Source organism: Candida dubliniensis, chromosome R, assembly GCF_000026945.1.
Source record: "Candida dubliniensis CD36 chromosome R, complete sequence".
Lineage (NCBI taxonomy): Eukaryota > Fungi > Ascomycota > Pichiomycetes > Serinales > Debaryomycetaceae > Candida > Candida dubliniensis.
In genome coordinates this window covers 76,804-96,912 of record NC_012867.1, presented here as the reverse complement: position 1 = coordinate 96,912, position 20,109 = coordinate 76,804, and the positions used below count along the sequence as shown (strand labels likewise).

At 32.6% G+C, this 20,109-nt stretch overlaps 8 protein-coding genes across 8 annotated transcripts, besides 2 other annotated features; 5 read left to right on the top strand and 3 right to left on the bottom strand. All coding sequences in view use genetic code 12, as the record gives it.

Moving 5' to 3' along the window:
- Positions 1 to 30: 30 nt before the first annotated feature.
- On the top strand, positions 31 to 2,328 carry CD36_25450 (peroxisomal long-chain fatty acid import protein, putative; the record flags this gene model as incomplete). Its single annotated transcript, XM_002421600.1, has 1 exon — positions 31 to 2,328. The coding sequence occupies one exon, from the start codon at positions 31 to 33 to the stop codon at positions 2,326 to 2,328; it is 2,298 nt and encodes a 765-aa protein (XP_002421645.1).
- Positions 2,329 to 2,575: 247 nt separating this feature from the next.
- Positions 2,576 to 7,927: a mobile genetic element.
- Positions 3,917 to 4,456, bottom strand: CD36_25430 (polyprotein (fragment), putative; the record flags this gene model as incomplete). The annotated part of the gene is made up of 1 exon (XM_002421599.1): positions 3,917 to 4,456. One exon carries the CDS (start codon positions 4,454 to 4,456, stop codon positions 3,917 to 3,919), a length of 540 nt encoding a protein of 179 aa, XP_002421644.1.
- Positions 5,083 to 6,294, bottom strand: CD36_25420 (reverse transcriptase (fragment), putative; the record flags this gene model as incomplete). Its single annotated transcript, XM_002421598.1, has 1 exon — positions 5,083 to 6,294. One exon carries the CDS (start codon positions 6,292 to 6,294, stop codon positions 5,083 to 5,085), a length of 1,212 nt encoding a protein of 403 aa, XP_002421643.1.
- Positions 6,519 to 7,337, bottom strand: CD36_25410 (transposable element protein, putative; the record flags this gene model as incomplete). The annotated part of the gene is made up of 1 exon (XM_002421597.1): positions 6,519 to 7,337. The coding sequence occupies one exon, from the start codon at positions 7,335 to 7,337 to the stop codon at positions 6,519 to 6,521; it is 819 nt and encodes a 272-aa protein (XP_002421642.1).
- A 125-nt stretch (positions 7,928 to 8,052) lies between the features above and the next one.
- Positions 8,053 to 13,147: a mobile genetic element (5' truncated near start of ORF1 and with segment of ORF2 inverted (formerly LINE RC)).
- On the top strand, positions 8,121 to 8,360 carry CD36_25400 (non-ltr retrotransposon zorro 3 orf1-related protein, putative; the record flags this gene model as incomplete). The annotated part of the gene is made up of 1 exon (XM_002421596.1): positions 8,121 to 8,360. The coding sequence occupies one exon, from the start codon at positions 8,121 to 8,123 to the stop codon at positions 8,358 to 8,360; it is 240 nt and encodes a 79-aa protein (XP_002421641.1).
- CD36_25390 (non-ltr retrotransposon zorro 3 orf1-related protein, putative) lies at positions 8,493 to 8,891 on the top strand (the record flags this gene model as incomplete). The annotated part of the gene is made up of 1 exon (XM_002421595.1): positions 8,493 to 8,891. One exon carries the CDS (start codon positions 8,493 to 8,495, stop codon positions 8,889 to 8,891), a length of 399 nt encoding a protein of 132 aa, XP_002421640.1.
- Positions 12,585 to 13,028, top strand: CD36_25380 (polyprotein of l1-like non-ltr retrotransposon zorro 3, putative; the record flags this gene model as incomplete). The annotated part of the gene is made up of 1 exon (XM_002421594.1): positions 12,585 to 13,028. The coding sequence occupies one exon, from the start codon at positions 12,585 to 12,587 to the stop codon at positions 13,026 to 13,028; it is 444 nt and encodes a 147-aa protein (XP_002421639.1).
- Positions 13,148 to 13,415: 268 nt separating the features above from the next.
- Positions 13,416 to 14,801, top strand: CD36_25370 (nucleosome assembly protein, putative; the record flags this gene model as incomplete). Its single annotated transcript, XM_002421593.1, has 1 exon — positions 13,416 to 14,801. The coding sequence occupies one exon, from the start codon at positions 13,416 to 13,418 to the stop codon at positions 14,799 to 14,801; it is 1,386 nt and encodes a 461-aa protein (XP_002421638.1).
- Between the last annotated feature and the right edge of the window lie 5,308 nt (positions 14,802 to 20,109).

Sequence of the window (20,109 nt, the reverse complement as noted above, 5' to 3'; positions counted from 1 at the left end):
TATACATCTATCCTGTCATTGGTTGTTGAAATGATCAACATATCACGATTAGCTGGATATAATAAACAGGATGTTAAAAACATCTTGTTATTACTACATGAGTTTATCACTACCTATCGAGATAATAAAGTTAAATTAAATTATCAAAGTCGACCAGTTATATTATTCTTTAGTACATTGATTGCCACTGCGGGATTTGGGTTATATTTCACTCTTCGAAACATCATTACCAAATATAATGAATATGCTTTGAATAAGAAATTAAGACGTCCTAGCCTTATTAGACAATCATCTAATATTTTGAAGAATGGAGCAAGAGAGATATATATACCAAAGGGGAAAGATAAAGTCACAAGAATAATTATTCCTAAACCTAACAATGATCAATATGCTGCTGATAAATATCTATATAAAGATTTTGTTAGAAACCAACGAATTTTACAACAACAACAAAAGGGGGCCATATTCAATTCAAGATTTCTTAATCAATTAACAATAATTTGGAAGATTTTGATCCCTAAATTTTATTGTCAAAATACTTCGTTGTTACTTTCACAATGTTTCTTTTTGATTTTTAGAACCTGGTTATCATTATTAGTTGCTAAATTAGATGGTCAAATTGTTAAAAATTTGATTGCCGCAAATGGTAGGAAATTTTCTCGTGATTTGATTTATTGGTTATTGATTGCCTTTCCTGCTTCTTATACTAATGCAGCTATAAAATATTTGGATCTTAGATTGGCCTTGGGGTTCAGAACCAATCTTACACGATACATTCATGATATGTATTTGGATAAAAGCATGGCCTATTATAAAATTGGGTTAAACAATTCCGATATTTTAAACATTGATCAATATATTACTGATGATGTTACTAATTTCTGTCAATCCTTGTGTTCATTATTCTCATCAATGGGTAAGCCATTTATTGATTTAATTTTTTTCAGTGTTTATTTGAGAGATAATTTAGGTACTGGGGCAATTATAGGTATATTTGCCAATTATATGGTGACGGCATTAATGTTGAAACGTGCAACACCATCATTTGGTAAATTGTCATCCCAAAGGGCTCATTTGGAAGGTATTTATTATAACCAACATTTAAATGTCATGACCAATAGTGAAGAAATTGGATTCTATAAGGGGTCATTAATTGAGAAGTTTAAATTGAATGAAAATTTCCAAAAATTGATTAAACATATCAGCAAAGAAATTAATATATCATTTGGGTATGCAGCATTAGAAGATTATGTGTTGAAATACACTTGGTCTGCTTGGGGGTATATTTTTGCTGGATTGCCAGTGTTTTTAGATGAATTATGGCCTAAAGAAGCAGTAGCATTGACAGGGGATGATGATGACGACGATATTGCTGCTGCCATAGCCAAAAAGAAAACATCAAAGCAACAAGATGACAAAGATACACCGGTGGATGCAGCTACTGAAGGTAAGAATATGAGACAATTTATTACCAACAAGAGATTATTGTTGTCATTAGCAGATGCCGGATCAAGATTAATGTATTCTATTAAAGATGTTAATACATTGACTGGGTACACTGATAGAGTTTTCAATTTGTTGACACAATTGCACCGAGTCCATGCTCCTAAATTTGATTATGGTGATAAGAATGGTTACGGTGATATTCAAGGTACAATTCAAGATAATTATCCTGATGGATTAAGATTTGAAAACATTCGAGTTATTATTCCAACTGCAGAAGGGTCAGAATATCCACCATTAGTTGACAATTTGAATTTCCAATTGAAACATAAGAGTATGTTAATTTTGGGTTCAAATGGATGTGGTAAAACTGCCATTGCCCGTATTATTGCTGGATTGTGGCCATTATATAGTGGATTATTATCAAAACCTAATGATGATGATATCTTTTATTTGCCACAAAAGGCATATTTCACAACTGGGAATTTACGAGACCAAATAATTTATCCTCATACATACACTGAAATGTTAGAAATGGGATATAATGATGATTATTTGTATCATATTTTACGTGAAGTTAAATTGGAATATTTATTGAAAAGAGAAAAAAGCCTTAATACAGTTAAAACTTGGTCACTGGTTTTAAGTGGTGGTGAAAGACAAAGATTAAGTATTGCTAGAGCTTTATTTAAACATCCAAAATTGATTGTATTAGATGATTGTACTAATGCTGTCAGTACTGATGTTGAAGAATACCTTTATGAATTGTTGATCAAGAAGAAACTTACATTTATTTCATTATCAAATAGACCATCTTTGGAAAAATACCATGACCATGTTTTAGAGATAGAAGAAGGAAATTGGCAATTGAAAACTGTCTCATGAGACTTGTTTCGTGCTTTGTGCTTTGTGCTTTGTGCTTTGTGCTTTTGGGTATATAGGATGAGATGGGGTTTATGCAAAATTATATATTTATACATATTTTTATTTATTGTGAAATCATGTAGTCGGTTAAAAGGTATACGATTTCTTTTACTTTTCTATACAACTGAAGGAATCGACAATGTATTGGCTCCAATCAAGCTCATTGGATCAAGACTACTTGAAATGTTAGGTCTATTATATTTAGTTGTGTTATGTACACTGTATAGGGGTAGTGTGTATATTAACTATTTATGTGTGATTATCTAATCTAGAATCGTTAGTTCCTTTTTCCAAGCCCAATCCCAGGGGGATTCCAACTCATATTTATATTACGTTAATCCGATAACACCGAACCCACATTCGGTCTTCTCCACTTCTAGCTTATGGGGGGTAAGAAAAAGATGGTTCTGATTGGCTCAAGAACGTCAATGACCATAAGTCGGAGGTTCACTAGCTTATCCGATATCCCTGCCAATGACAATACATGAAGAATCACCTTTTATGCAGTCTTCAGAACTACAATCCTAACAGTTGCCCACCGGTAGACCAAGTGTCCTCACTTGCGTTTAAGTGAAGATCCATGACCGAGTGGCTGTATCAGATGTAGACGACAACGTCAGATGTACGGTCTGGTAGTTGTTGTGGACGGCGTCACTGTGATGTTGGAAGGTAGCGGAATGCCTTGAACTTGGGGAATCTAATGACTACATTAACGGAGTTGGACCCGTCATGGAACGATAAAAAGACCAGTGGGTTAATGGCAAAAAATTCTTATCAGACGAACCATGAAAAAAAAAAAAAATCAAAAAAAAAATCAAAAAAAAAATCAAAAAAAAATTTGGTAGGGAAACCATTATCGTAATGGGCAAAACCCTGCCTAACTAATCAAAATTGATTGAATCTGCCATTATTGAACTACGGTGGATCCGTCTTAGTTAACCAGTTTCTAATCATTCCTTTGATTTTGTAGAACTGTTTCGGCAATGTGTATCAAATCAGTATTTTTGTAATTGACTAGTTGTAATAATATCAGGAGCATTGGCAATAGTGTCTGACGGTAGTTGCAATGGTGCCTCGTCGTAGACATTGTTGTGAATTGCGTTGTCTGCGGAAGACAGTAACTCGGAAGTTTGTGCTGCCTAAGATTGGATGTCGGTTGATGTGTTGATGTGAACATCATTCGTATGACCTGGGATTAAATGTGGTGGATGATCTTCGCAGTCTCGCCTGAAGTTGTCAAGGAGCTGAGTCCATTTAGTTGGATCGATGCATTTAATTGCTTCATTGGCTTTAAAAATAGATGCATGATATTCCGGACATTCTTTAAAAGTAAGTGCTACTGTTTGATTTAGTAGATCCACACCGACAATTGCTTGAATCCAGTCATTTCTTGAAAATTGGATTAGTTGTTGATTGTTATTAGGTGGTACCCCTTAGATTATCTGAAGGGGAACTAGCAAATGGTCGTAAGTTTTTGACATTTACTAATCTTGATGTTTGACCAGTTTTACCAAATGCTTTACCAAGATCTAATTCATAAACATTATCATTATTGGGAACTTTCTGAATCACTTTGAAAAGACCAAAGTATAGGTTGTAGTAATCCATTTTCATGTGTGTTTGATGGTTTAATTGTTTGACACTTATAGCACCATTTAGTGTAAAGTTTGATTTGGTTGAACATGTTTGGCCAATAATATAATTCCGATAAATCTGCTAACATTTTCAATGCACCATAGTGAGTTGCTGTTGGTGAATCATGATGCAAACGAACGATTTCTAGCTGAAGTTCTGCAGTTGGAATTACCAAACGAAGTATTGAGTTTCCTAGCTTATTAATTCCTTTGTAGAATAACAATCCATCCTTCACAGTATATTGCTTGATGGCAAACTTGATTGATTTGTGAATATTGGTGGTTGCTGGTGATTGATTTAGATTGATTAAAGTTGAATATAGTAGTGCAATTCTTTTATCATCTGTATATGCTGCTTTGACTCTGTCGAAAAATTCTTCTCCAAGAATATTGTGGTGTAACAGAATTGAAATAGACGACAATTGTAATGATTTCGTGAAATCACGCGATAACATATCTGCTTTTTTAGTTGGACCACTGATGTAGTTGATGGTAATATCAAATTCTGACAAAAATTCAAGCCATCGTGCTAATCTTGGCAGTGGTGGTGAACTGGATTTTTAAAAGATATTCAAGACTTTTTATGGTCTGTAGCAATTGTAATTTTATGACCAGCTAAAATATAGTAAAATCTTTTCAATGTCGCAATCAGTGCGAATAATTCTTTTTCCCTAATCGCATAATTTCTCTCTGCGGGTGAAAGAAGTTTTGAAAAAAAAAATGCGATTGTCCCAATCATCACACCATCTTCTGAAATTCTGTCAATTACTGCCCCCATAGCAAAGTCAGAAGCATCTTAGGTAATAAGATAAGATGCCCCCTTTTCGGGGTTGACAAGAATTGGAGCGTTAATTAGCCTAGTTTTCAATTCTTGGAACGCATTTTCAACTTCTTCACATCGTCTCAATTTTTTTCAAAGCAAACAAATTAAGTGGTCTAGCTAAACGACTATAGTTTTTGACAAGTTTTCGATAAAACCCACAGAAACCTAAGAAGGATTGGGCTTCCTTTGGAGAACTTGGGAATGGATAATTTTTGATAATGTCTAACTTATCAGCTGTCGGTTTGATGCCTTCCTTGCTTATTTGTGATGACCCAAAAATGTGATAGTTTTGCACATAAATTTACATTTTTTCAATTTGGCCCGAAGGTTAGCTTTTCTAAGTGTATCAAATACCAACTTCAAATGTTCCAAGTGTTCCTTAAGATTTTTTGAATAAATGATTAAATCATCCAAATAGATTAACATAAAGTCATGATTGTATTCCCTAAAAACCTGTTCCATCATTCTTTGGAATGATGCCGGGGCATTGATGAGCCCAAACGGCATAACCACCCAATGGAAACTACCAAAGGGGGTATGGAACGCAGTTTTTTCCTTATCTGCTTCATTAATGAGAACTTGATGATAGCCTTGACAAAGGTCTATGCTGGAGTAGTACGTGGAGTTCTTCACCTCCATTAGCAACTCTTCCATATTGGGGAGGTGGAAATGATCAGCAATAGTAAGCTTGTTTAAACCACGAAAGTCATTACATAACCGTACCTCCCCATTTGCTTTGGGTACCATGACAATTGGAGCACCAAACGGACTTACTGTTGGCTCAATAAAACCAGCATCAAGATATTGTTTAAGTTGTCGTTGCAATTCATCCGAATAACGAAGTGGTATCTTGTATGCCTTCCGGTAGGCCATAGCATTCTCATCTTTAAGTTTGATGTCATGGTAATAAGCGTGTGTTGGTTTTTGAAGCATTAATGGTTCATTGTTCACTGTATCACTATATTCGATAAGAAGTTGTTGCAATAGTGTTTGTGCTTTCTCATTATGATGAAATTGAGTATCTGGCTCTGTTGTTATATTGGAAACTACAAGATTTTCATTCAGTAATTGTTTATTAAGATCTATACTAAAAGATTTTGTGGATTTGGTCGGGAACAAGGAACTATGGGATAACATCAAAGACAGGACAAATCTTTCTTCCAAGTTCTCTTCCAAACTGTCAACCTCATCTAAATAAGTATCAACGACCAAATCAATATCCATTGGACTAGTATCAGTATCAGCTTGTGTGGGTATTGGATCCTGCAGTTTCATTGTTTCATCATTCCACTCTTGGATAGTATCAGGGAATTTAAGGAATTTCTTAGCAACTTCTGCTCCTAAGATGATAGGGAAATTGTCAAAATCTGCCACAATAAATGTGACATTTTCATTTATGGCTGGCCAAAATATTGAAATTTTTTCAGTAACCGTGGCTAGGAACGTACCATCTGGAGAAGATAATTTCATTGGTGCTATTTGCTGAGTTTGCAAGTTAGACACCAAGTTGCTGTGTATCAAATTCGAATCACTACCGGTGTCCAATAAAGCTTTATGGAAATTTATGTTTTCAAGTTGGACGTAAATGAAGAGCACCTTAGATTCACTAGCATTGAGATTTATTTGAATAATTTGCAGTTGGGCATGAGAATTGGTTTGAGAAAGGTCGCGTTTAATGTCTTCCCGGGACACAACTAGTTTTTTTTTGACTCCGACTTAGTGAACTGCTTATTGGATTTGTTTTTATCCGCGTCAATTAAGTTAGCAATTGTAGAACACTCATTGGTGGTGTGGTTACAGGGACCATGACGGAGGCACACTTTCTTATCATCCCATTGTTGATTGTTTGAGTTGTTGAATTTCTTAGGTTGGGATTGATGACCTGATGAGTTGGTAGAGTTGATTACTTTTTGTAACGCCTCGTCAGCAGCTAACAGACCTTCTGATGGACGGAAATACCGTAATTCCGAAATGGAGTGGATGGCTGAGAGTTCTGGATAGAACATTGGTCTAACCTTGGATTTAAACAAGTCTAAGGTGTAACTATTAACTGCTGCATCATTCTTTTCAATCATACGATCGTACAATTTAAAGAAGGCATTTCTAAACTGGTCGTAAGTACCAGTATGAGTTAATTTGTTTAAGTTGACTTGAATGTCCATGTCGTTTTTCTTTTGCAAGAAACGAGTATCAAATTGATGGATAAATTCCTGAATTTCCATGTTGTTGTTCTTTTGCAAGAAACGAGTATCAAATTGATGGATAAATTCCTGAATTGTTAAAGTAGTACTATTTGAACGGCGTTCTCCGTTAATAGTGTTTTCCTTTTCAATTTGGTCGTTTTCAAATTCTTGAAGCCATTCAGCTGCCATACCAGCAAGGTGTGGTCTTGCAATAGCAAAAATCGTCAGGGTTTTGAACTTTGAAGCCGCCATGTCATTCTTGGTTTGGATTAAACGATTCATCATTTGACGTTTGACAGCAACAATAATGGATTTGTCGGAACCATCCATAACCTTTGCGCGTTGGATCGCAGTGTCAGGATTTTGACGATTCAACTTTACTTGGATCTCAACTGCAGTTTCTTTTTTAAATTGTTTGAATCTTGGGTTAAATTTTGGTTTAAAATTTTTGGAATGGGATTTGTTTCTAAAGTTTGGGTTTTTCCCGCTTTGTGGTTGTTGTTACGATTTTTGTTGTTGTTGTTGTAAGCTATAATGATAAGATTGATTGATTGTAGTTCGAAGTACTCTAGATCTTTTGTTAAAAATGCTACCAATTGTTAAGTACACTGTATAGGGGTAGTGTGTATATTAACTATTTATGTGAGATTATCTAATCTAGAATCGTTAGTTCCTTTTTCCAAGATCAATCCCAGGGGGGATTCCAACTCATATTTATATTACGTTAATCCGATAACACCGAACCCACATTCGGTCTTCTCCGCTTCTAACTTATGGGGGGTAAGAAAAAGATGGTTCTGATTGGCTCAAGAACGTCAATGACCATAAGTCGGAGGTTCACTAGCTTATCCGATTTCCCTGCCAATGACAATACATGAAGAATCACCTTCTATGCAGTCTTCAGCACTACAATCCTAACAGTTGTATCTGTCAGTATGTTAAAATTAAATGATTACAACCAATCTGCACGACTAAATCAAAGCCAAAAAAAAAAAAAATGAAAAAAGAAACGTTAATTATTGCCTGAATTGAAAAAGAGGCGAAAAAAACGTCGAATTCAATACAAACAAAAATGCGCACGAGTTGTGGACTGACTATCCAGAATCGGATCAGATGGATACCGATGCATCTGACTACTACACAGAAGAAGAACAAGAAGAAGGAAAGACCCCAAAGGGTCCCTACCTGGAATTCCTGAAATGTAATAAATTTACATACTTTACACCAGAAACCTCAACAACAAAGGTTGCTGAGAACAACTATATACAAGAATCCTTACCAGAAGACAATACTTCCAAAACTTATGCCTCCGTGGCAGCTTCCTACAAAACTAACTTGCCGTACTTCAGCTAGAAGCTTGTTCCAAAAATCTTTCTTGCATAAAGAAGACATAATAGTACAACAATATGCTCCTGTTGTGGAGGAAACACACATTGGGAACACCATAATAAATGGAGAAAGGAGTTATGCCAACTCCAATGGAATATGTTTGTTACTTCATTGTTGATCTCTTCTCAGGACAAGTTCCGAAAAGAAGAATCATTCCAAAAACAAACGGATAGTAATAACAGATTAATATTTGAAAAATGTACCACAAGGGTGTTATCAAACTGCAGATATTGTGAATACTGCAGATCGATGAATCACACTAAGTACAATTGCCAATTAATCAAACCTTGTGCCAATTGTGGTGTCAAGGGTCATAAAACGACCAGCTGTAAAAAAAAGCTACGTCGGTGCCAAAGACAATTTTACAAAGACCAGGAAGCCAACAGTATTTCCCAGTTTTACCACCTAAGGTGGCTAAAGGAAATACAAATGAACTACTTCAAAGAAGAGGTAGTCCGAAACCAAACAAAGAGAAGGTTTTTTTTTTTCTCCTAAAAAAAGTACTACTCATCCAGAAGATGAAGTTAATGCATCGGAAAGACCTCACAAAATTGCTGATGCGGTTTCAATACCAGACCAGGGTACTGACCCCAAGGAGGACTCAGTACAAGCTATTTCCAATACAGAAACATTAAAAACACCGACGACTGGTATCAAAGAAATGGAGACCAATAAACACACCATTTCCTCGAATGATGAAGCGTCTCCGAGGAAGAAAACAAATTCACCAGGTCAGTCACGCAATCCTACGAAGGACCCAGGGCTAAACCTGTCACCGAACCTTCAGTAGGAGGATAACTCCTACATGTTTGTCTTTTCCTTGTTAAAGATTGATTTTCCCGTTATTTATAATAATAAAAAAAATAACAAAAATGACAACAAATGTATACATATACACCCATACTTACAATCATCGAATAATTATTGAGAATGAAGAGAAATGAACCATATATTAACAGTCTCACAATAGGTTCCAAAAATATTGGCAGCCACCAATCTACCGATTTCAAGAAACTACTTGATATATTCCTTAAATTAATAGGTGAACACCCGGCTATTGATATCTGGTTTATTCAAGAAATCAGATTCGTATCCCAGGAACAATTTGCTTATATCAATAACATTTTTTTAAAAACCACAATGCCCATCTTAGCATAAATAACTTTGAAGACTTAATGGGTTTTCTTATTCATTCACCTCATTCTAAACTTAAATTTACAATCAATAAAAATAAAAATTACCAAACACCACATTTTGAAGGTCGTATTAGCATCTTGGATATCACTTTGATGATTACAAATGAAAAACATACTTTTGATTAATAACTATTTACATAGTGGAAATATGGATGCACAGATGACTCTTTTCAAAACATTTACTAAATATATTGCAAACTCAAAAAAAGCACAACCAATCATAATATAATTTATGGTGGTGATTATAATCACATTATGCTGCTAGATGATGTACAACTACCACTGGACCAAACTCGTTATATTATCTCCAAAAAAGAGCCAGAAATCATTCAGCTAATGTAAAATGTTTATAAAAAATGGAAACTTCAAGATGCTTTCCAAATACGCAACAACCTCCAACCCATAAATTTTCATTCTAACAAGTATAAATAAAGAAACGGTTAGATAGAATATATATTGACTCCAGGATTAGAAGAAAACTTAAAAAGTGCAGACTCCTACAAGAGTTTAAACAAATTTGGACGTATAAAATTATGGCAATTTCGTTCCAAATTCAAAAAAAAGAAACCTATATTAAAAGTTGGTAACCCACGGTACTGGATACCTCAATGGATGAACCAAGATGAAAATATAATTAAAGACTTAAATAATAACGATAAAGGCAGTCTCACCGTTTTTTTTTTCCCCAATTGGAATGGGATTATTAACCAAATACAAGACAAAGTGATATTCTATGAAAAATACCTGAGAAATATATTAGAGCATACACTTCAAATACAGTAAAAGGTTCCAGATGAAAAAAAAAAAAGATGATCACATCATCTGCATATACTGCAGTGTATGCAACCAGCGATACTTCATTCACCACTCCTATTCCCTCAATTTCCTTACTCAATCTAATGAGAAATGTCTCTAAGATTAAAATAAAGATTAAAGGGGAAATAGGATTTCCTTGTCTGACCCCTCCCCACGGTTAAGTGGGAAGCATGACCCTTCAATGTTATTAATACTGACTTTTGCTTTTTTGTTTTTGCAGTTATTGCCATCAAGAAATTCGTCGCCTTAGGTCCCTAAACCTCTACTTGGCGTAAAACTGGCAATATAAAATCATGATGTACTGAATCAAAAAAAGCTTTCCGAAAATCAAGATTAATAAACCCTGCTGTCTCTGCATCTGCAGTTTTAGAAGATTGATATCTTGTAAGAACCATATCGAGGAGGTATATGCTATTACTAATGGATCTTTCTTTAAGGAAACCTGTTTGAGTTTTTTCTCAATAACCTTTTGCCAAGACTGGATTTAGTTGTTTTTCTATTACTGATGATAACAATCGTACGGCACAGCTGATATACACTGATAGGTCGAAAAGTTTTTCAATTATAGGTGTCTTCAGTTTCTTTTGGTATTAATGTAATAATCACTTCACTCATTTGTTGTGGTAATGTTCCATATTTCAAAATATTATTTCCTACTCTTATGAGGCTTTCACCTAAACTGGGCCATAATTCAATGAGATTTTGGTAGGAAATTCCATCAGTTCCCACCAGAAGTTTTTTTATTGATCATTAGTAAATGTTCATATACATTTTCTTCAATGAAAGCTTTTTCCAACAAAACTTTATCAGTTTCATCTATCTTTTTGTCAAACTGGTCCACAAAGGTAAATGATTCCAAATGCCTATCTTCTACCAGGAACAAATCTTGATAGAATTTTGTCGCTAAATTTATCATTATTTCTGGGTCTTGCAATGTATTACCAGATTCAGTCTGCATTTCTGTAATAATGGAAAAGTTGAACGAGGGTCTAAATCTAAATTTAAGTATCTTTTTTTTCAAAAGACAAGAATGACCAAGAAAGAATTCAACAACTTTTTGGGAAGAATTTGGAAGAAAATCAGGCCCTTATCTTAAAAAAAAAAAAATAAAACGAAGGTTTTTGTTATTTCAATGACATTCCGGAGACTTTCCTTTTTGCTATATATTTCCAAGAAGCTAAAATTAGAAAAATTAACATATTTAGGAGTACCGATGAAAAAAAAAAGTAGATGAAGATTTTGATCGGTGGATACAATTTGTCATCTAAACTAAATGCTCAAATTAGAATGACACCGATACTGGAGGATCTTCCATATCAGTTGATTATGAAATTGATGAATATCTTCATATTCTCTAAACCATATTATAGAGATTTACATTCACCGATTTTTTATTGATGTCATCAGTATCGATCATTATAACAACAGTTCAATAAAGACTTCCTTTATACTTCAAGCTTCAGAGATTACAAACCCCTAATCATTTGGGAGTATTTGGTTTGATGAACCCCAACCACCAAGTAAAAGGTAGAAGAGGTAAACAGATATACCTTTTATATACACAAGAAGATGATTTGATAACTAAATTTATGAGAACAAAAATTCAGGATATCCTTGATAACATTACCAAAAGATTATCACACAATGTCAACGGAACCAGATGAATTGATGGTTTATCCATGGTACCATTTTGGAAAGGGGAATATCCTGTCATCTGTTTTTACAATTTAGATACTTGAAAGAACGGGTATATGAGAATCTTACTAAAACTGGAAATCTCATGGTTTTGAAGCTTGGTTTCAATTGGTTCACTACACAGGGTCTCCATGTGGAAACACCAATTCTAATCATGCTGATTATTGAAGACTATACAAATTTAATTATCCGACCTAAAACGGACGGACATCATCACATTAATGTCTCCGAATTTTGAACAACAACCTATATGTGAACAAACTTTTTATCAAACCTCAAGGAAATTATGTCCTCAAGTTCCAATTATAATCCTGATGGGTGGGGTAAACATTTTGATACAATTCAAAACTCTAACCATTTCAGATTGGACTGCATTTTTGGAAGAATATGAACAAAGTCCAAAAACAGAGCGTTGGATCTTTACAAGATTATCATCTTTTTATCCTTGGTTATTATTCACATTATCCTTTTTATCCTAATTATGAAAAAACTGGAGATACATTTTTGTCAATTATGTAATACCGGTACTGATTCGGTAGTATATTATATTTTCGAATGTGGTGAAACTAAGGAATTATGGCTGAAACATTTTAATAGTCAGAGAACTCCACAATTTATTATTGGAAACCAACATCTAAATAAGAAGGAATTAATTGCTTTAAACGAGTACATTAACGAAGTGGTTCAAAAGGTGAAACGACGAAGGAAGTTCACCAATCTTGAATCATGGGGAGAGGCAAGATGTGGACGGCGCAACAAATATACTTGTTTAGCCATAACAACAAGACAGCTAGATTTTATACGAAAATTACCTATACAATGCTTGCAAGCGCTGTCAACACTAAACATTATACACGGTGGGGGGGTTTTTAAGAGAACACTCCATTATGAGTTTTTTTCTTTTCCATTAAAAAAATGGCCTTAAAAAAAAGGTTTTCCCATCTTGAATTTAATTAAATAAATGATTGTAAACCACCTCATATGTTTATAGTTATATACCTGTATATAAGGACTAAATATATATTGAAGAAAGAAAAAAAAAAAGAAATAAAAAAAAAAAAAATGAAAAATGAACACGCGGATGAACAAGAAAGAGAGAGAGAGAACGTTGGATGGAAGCTTTTAGTAATAATTAGCATTTATTATATATTCATTGAAAGGAAGAAAGCAAAAAAAGCAAAAAAAAAAAAAAAAAAAAATTATTTCCCATCAATATTTCCCATCTTATTATCATTTACTGTCTAAAGACATAGTTCCAAAAAAAAAAAAATAAAAAAGACAACCCATAACCTATTATTCTAAATAACTAACTATGACTGAACAACCAATCAACACTAAGAAGAAGAATGGGGATATTTCTAAAGCCCCTACGCCACAAAACACTCCTGCTAGTGTCACCAACTCTTATATGAGATCCAAACCACCAACGGTATCCACCATTCAAGAATCAAATAATGAAGATGGTACTGGTACTGGTACTGGTGTTGGTGTTGGTGCTGTTACTGGAGGTATAGCCAATAATCCAGTATTATTGAGTATGATTCAAGGTAAATTAGGAGATTTAGTTGGTAAACAATCTGGTTATATTGATAATTTATCTAAACCAGTAAAAAATCGTGTTTATGGATTAAAATCATTACAATTAAATCAAATGAAATTAGAAGCACAATTTCAAAAAGAATTATTGGAATTGGAAAAGAAATTTTTCGCTAAATATCAACCATTATATGTTAAAAGAAAACAAATTATTAATGGTGAATTGGAACCAACTGTTGAAGAAATTGAAGAAGGTCAACAATTAGAAGAAGAAGAAAAAGGAATAGATAAAGAAGAAGGAGAAGGAGAGGGAGAGGAAGAAGAAGAAGAAGACCAAGGTGGTGATGATGATGATGATGATGAAAAAGGTATTCCGGGATTTTGGTTGACTGCTTTAGAAAACTTATCTACAGTATCTGAAACAATTACTGATAGAGATTCTGAAGTATTAGCCAATTTAATTGATATTAGAATGGAATATTTATCAACTCCTGGATTCCAATTAATTTTTGAATTTAAATCCAATGAATTTTTTGAAAATCAAATTTTGACTAAAACTTATCATTATCAAGCTGAATTAGGATATAGTGGAGATTTTGTTTATGATCATGCTGATGGTTGTGAAATTCGTTGGAAACTGAAAGAAAATAATGTTACTATAACCATTGAAAGAAGAAAACAAAGAAATAAAACCACTAAACAAACTAGAACCATTGAAAAATTGACCCCAACTGAATCATTTTTCAATTTCTTTGATCCACCAAAACCTCCAAAGATTAAATCTGAAGGGGATGATGATGATGATAATAATAATGAAGATGGATTACAAGATAAACAAAGAGAAAATAATGGAGATGATGAAGGGGATGAAGGTGATGAAGAGGAAGATGAAGAATTGGAAGCTAGATTGGAATTGGATTATCAATTGGGTGAAGAAATTAAAGATAGATTGATTCCTCGTGCTATTGATTGGTTTACTGGTGATGCAGTTGATTTTGATTATCAAGATTTTGAAGGTGAAGGTGATGAAGATGAATTTAGTGATGAAGATGGTGAAGGTGATAGTGATGATGATGACGACGATGATGATGAAGATGATGACGATAATGATGCTGCTACTGGTAATCAAAAGCAACCACCACCAGAATGTAAACAACAATAAACAGTCTGTTTGTTTATATGAGTGTTATTTGTATACACACTATTTTATATAGTTATCATTTGTAATCAAAAATTATTAGTTTTGTTTGTCAATGTTTATCAAAGGGTTTTTAATAATGAATATTTTTGCCGTTGTTATTATATGGAGTACATATATATATATATATTATTTCAAGTATATGTATTGTTTGTGTGAGGTAAATATTATTTTCATCCAAACTTGGATGAATATCAGCAACCAAAAAAAAAAAGAAATTCATTCAAGTCACATATTGAAAATTCAGAACAACTGTAAAAAAACATAACCTAACGCATGTTCATAAAGGAGTACTGTTTTACCCAATAAGCTGATGATTACATTTAGTATCATTTAGATTAACAAATAACAAATAACAAATAACAAATAATATAGTTATTCAATATGTAAAAACATTCAAAGAAGACACCACGTCATCTCTCTCTCTCTCTTAACGCTTATCGGGTTTTATTATCCGTGGATTTTTGTTTATGAATAATAACTCCCAAATTACGTCACCTTCAATTAACAGCCACAACTGGAATAGTCATTTTTTTTTTCTTTTAGTAGGTTGTTTAAACAATAATAATTTCTAAACAATCACCAATATTTAGGCGGGAGGGAAGAGAATGGGGGGGGGTGCAATTAATGATTAGAAACATTGATTGAAGACCAAATATTGAACAACAAATGCAAGAAAGACAATTCTACTTATCATTTTTTTTTTTTTTTTCTTTAATACGGAAATATATATTAGAAAGAAAACTCTACATATGAGGTATTATTTTCGTTGACAGCAACCAAAGATCAGCTCAGGGATCAGATCAGATTAGTTGCTACTTGATGGTTTCTGATATTTTTTTTTTTTTTTTTTCTATTTTTGATTGCTTATCCTCGGTGATTGTTTCGAAATTAGCAATAATTGATTGGCGTAAGATGTCCAAATTACAACCAAAATTGATTAAGATTAAAAATAGAATAGAATCAAAAAATGCAAAAAAAAAAAAAAAAAAAAAAAAAAATAGATAACGCGTTAAAAAATTTGCTTATCTTAAGAAATGTAAACAATTGCAATTCATAGCCCGGTCACCATTTTATTTTTATAGGCCAAAAAACAATCGGAAGTAATAGGATGAAGCAATGATAAAACATGATTGTAGATTCAGGGAATACATACATTTTATATAACAATCAATTAAAAGGAGAAACTTATGAACAAAAGTATTCTATTCTACTCTTTCACAAACTTACCGAGATCGGATTGAAGTTAGACATCAATTTTGATTGAAAAAACAACTCATCACAAAACAAATATTTAAAGATTTATAGGAAGAATTGTTTTTTTTTTTTTTTTCATCATTTATAGAAGTTCCCGATAGTTAGAATGATGGTGAAGAGGATTATTTTGGCATGTGATAATTACAAATCTTGAAATGTGAAATAAACTCACAAAAATAAGTATTAGCAGCAGTATCCATGACTAAAATTGAAATACTACTGCAACCATTAAAAAAAAAAAAAAAAATGTAAGGTCCATTTTATTTAGTTTACACTTGCCTTTAACTTAAAAGGGTTATTCTTCATATATGGCGACAAAGGGTTAAATAAATATCAAGAATTGCCCTTAAAGAATTTATCTGTTTTGTCAATTGCAAATGCATACCCACACCCACACCCACACACACACCCACACACACACACACACACACACACACATTCTCTCTCTTTCTCTCTCTTTGCCTCTTCATCAAATCAAACTTTAATATTGTTTCCTGAAATTGACTTGAATAATGTGACTAATACTATTCATGGCTTATGTTTTATGCTTTAGAATCTATGGAACAAATGTGTGATTGATCAAATATTAATTCAAGTTCATTTATTGTACACTTCTCGGTTAAAAAAAAAAAAATCAAGAAAGTTACAAAGTATGATGAGTTGTTTTTTTTTTTTTTTTTTTGCAACAATTCTTTCCGAAATTAAGAACAATAAGAAAAGAATTTAAACCAGATTGACAATTAAAATTTAGACAATCCCTAAAAAAAAAACAAAAAACAAAAAAACAAAAAAGATCGTCAAAGAAGAAGAATTCTGCATTTGATTTGCGAGTGGGGTAATATAACTCCGAATAACTCCTTGTAAGCAGTGCCACCCCCCCTTTCCCTTCCCTTACTGATATTATCCTGAACAAATTGAACAAAAAATAAATGACAAGATGTAAGTTATCAGATACATTGGATTGATATCTTGATGGTATTAAATACAAAGCAAGAATTAGGCACAAATACTCAAAAGAAAAAAAAAAAGGGGGGGATGGAGGTGGGAGGTGGGAGGTGGGGCAAAGAGTAGAGAGACATTCTAAAACTTGAATTGAAAATAATTAGGGACACTTTTCAGGGATGAATTTACAAAAACTAAATTTATTGTTTTTTTGTTGCCATACGTTTGATAAAGTGATACATCCAATTTAATTAATTATTGCAAAAAAAAAAAAAAAAAAAAAAACCTACAACAACAACAACAACAACTACTACTACTACTACTACTACTAAAACTACAATAATAATAGTAATATAATAAGAAAAAGAAGGGTGCATAACAATTTAGATTCAAGGAAAGTATTTTTAGAATTCCAAAAAAAAAAAAAAAAAAAAAATATTCAAAGGGTTGAAACATTGTAGGGAAAGGGACAAAAAAAAAAAAAAAAAAAAACAAGATTAAAGATTATTTACAATGTCCTAATAAATATGGTTATATCCATCCATTGGGATTAATAACAATAACAACAACAATAACAATATTTTATCTATGTGGTTATAAATGAATTGTTGATATATCTTTGTTGATACAACAACAAGACCAAAATGACGCGTGGAGTGGACCAAGAAAGAAAGATGAAAGCAGAGGCGTCGGTGTCGGCGTGGGCGGCGGAGGAAGGAAAAAAAAAAAAGGGGGTGTAAATTCATAATCATCATCATCATCATCATCATCATCATGCCATTACATGTAACAAAAAGACGAGAGATTTGCATTTATTTATTTATTTATTTATTATGTTCAGGTACATATAGCTCGAGTTAAATGTGCATAAAAGGCGGAACACTACATATGTAAATGTATAATTGATGAGACAATTACCTGTACATAATATTGAAAAGAATCAACCAACCAACCAACCAACCAACCAACCAACCTGTGTGGTAAAAAGTTTTTTTCATCAAAAAATATAGGGTTGTTGTTATTTATTCCATATTATCTGAGATCTATGTTTGTGTCGTTAAACTAAATATATATATATATACAAGTACATTCTTTGGTCAAATAGCCGTAGTAGTAGTAGTAGTGGTGGTGGTAGTGGTGGTGATCCTCGGGTTTGCCGAAATTCTAATATGTAAAGTTTATTTATTTATTTAAAGTATATAATAGTTTCATCTGCATCATTATTAACTTGAATTTTCTTAGTATGATTTAATTTCCTTAGTAAAGTATAATATCATTAGTTTAATTGAATTATAAAGAAAAAAAAAAAAAAAAAACAATAAAATGATTATAATTTCGAGGAGGAAAGAACTATTGAAATAAACAAAGTAATATTCAAAAACTTCAAGTAAATCTCATGTGAATTTTTTTTTTAATGTTATTTTCATCATTAAATAAAAAAGAAAAAGAAAAAGAAAAAGAAAAAGAAAAAGAAACTAGATAGAATTAATAAATAATAATAAAATATAAAAAATAAAAAATAAAAATCTCGAGATTTTTTCAATCAAAGGAAAAGGAAAAGGAAAAGGAAAAGGAAAAGGAAAGAACCAAAATTTGAAGGGAAGACCAAAAAAGAAAAAGAAAAAGAAAAAGAAATAAGATAATGATCAGATCTATAAGCTTAATTCTGTCTTTTGTTTTGTCTTTCCTTCTTTTAATAATCCCCGAATAGGTAATAATAATATATCTTTAATTATTTTTGTTGTTGTTGGTTAGTTGTTGTTGTGGGTGATTATAATTTTTCACATTCATTTGTATTTGATGGTCTGATAATAATACTAATAATAATAATAATAATACCTGAGCCTCATTATTATAATTATTGTTGTTAGATATCATTGACGTTGTTATATGTTCAATTGTCAATATCAATGGTGGTTTTGATTATGACAGATGACAGTTCATATCACGTATACAATGAATGGGGTGAGGAGGAGGGGGGGGGGAGGAAGGGGAGAGAAAAGATGTAGAAGAGATTATATAATTATCAACACGTAGAGTTACATATATAAGCGGAATATGATATAAACTGAAGGGACAATATAGAGGGGGAGGGGGGGGAAGAACTTGTGTAGTAGTAACATTATTATATTATTTAAGGATGCAAAAATTGAAAAAAAAAAAAATGGTCAAAGGAAGGAAAAAAAACGCGATTAGAAAAGACTAAAAACAGATCAGAATGAGAAATTATCACATGCAAATTGAAATAGATTACACTACTAACTAACTAACTTAAAAAAAAAAAAAAACTCGAGCAATTTTCCGGCAGATTTTTCGGTTGCTTAAGATTAAACAATGATGCATTAATTACACAAAACAAAATATAGAATTACTATAAATTACACAAAACGCAAGACACACAATAACTTTCTTTTCCAAAAAAAAAAAAAAAAAAAACACTCAATATATATCTTTTCCTATAAACCACAGACACACACACACACACACACACACACACAGACACAGAGAGAGAGAGATATACACACCCAACAGGTAAACAATTAATACAGATTAATCTAATATTTACTCTCTTTACTATGGTGTATTTGTGGTGTTCTTCAATTAATAAAGAACCAATGGGATGATGATGATGAGGTATAAACCTATGCATACGCATAAAGATTCATCGACTTACATTGGACTTGTAACCCCCCCCCCAATTCTCCCCCCCTCCCCCTCCACTCCTCGTCCCTGCTTTAAGATGCACCAATAATACCCATGTATCCAGGTTTATACATTACTCCCTTTCCTTTAATAGAATACAATTACAAGAAGAAAGTAGGAAATTACTTTTTTTTTTTTTTTTGAAAGAAATGAAATAACGTTAGATAATGCAATTACTATTAATGAATTGTAAGAATAGATTTCACAAGCCTTGAAAAGAAAATTGAGTTACTTTGTAAGTAAGTCTAACCACTGTACTTGTACTTGTACTTGTACTTGTACTTGTGCTTCTATCTACATATATATACCAAGAGTTATTCATATTGCAGTATAAAAATAAATCACAAGCCAAACAATAGAAACATACACA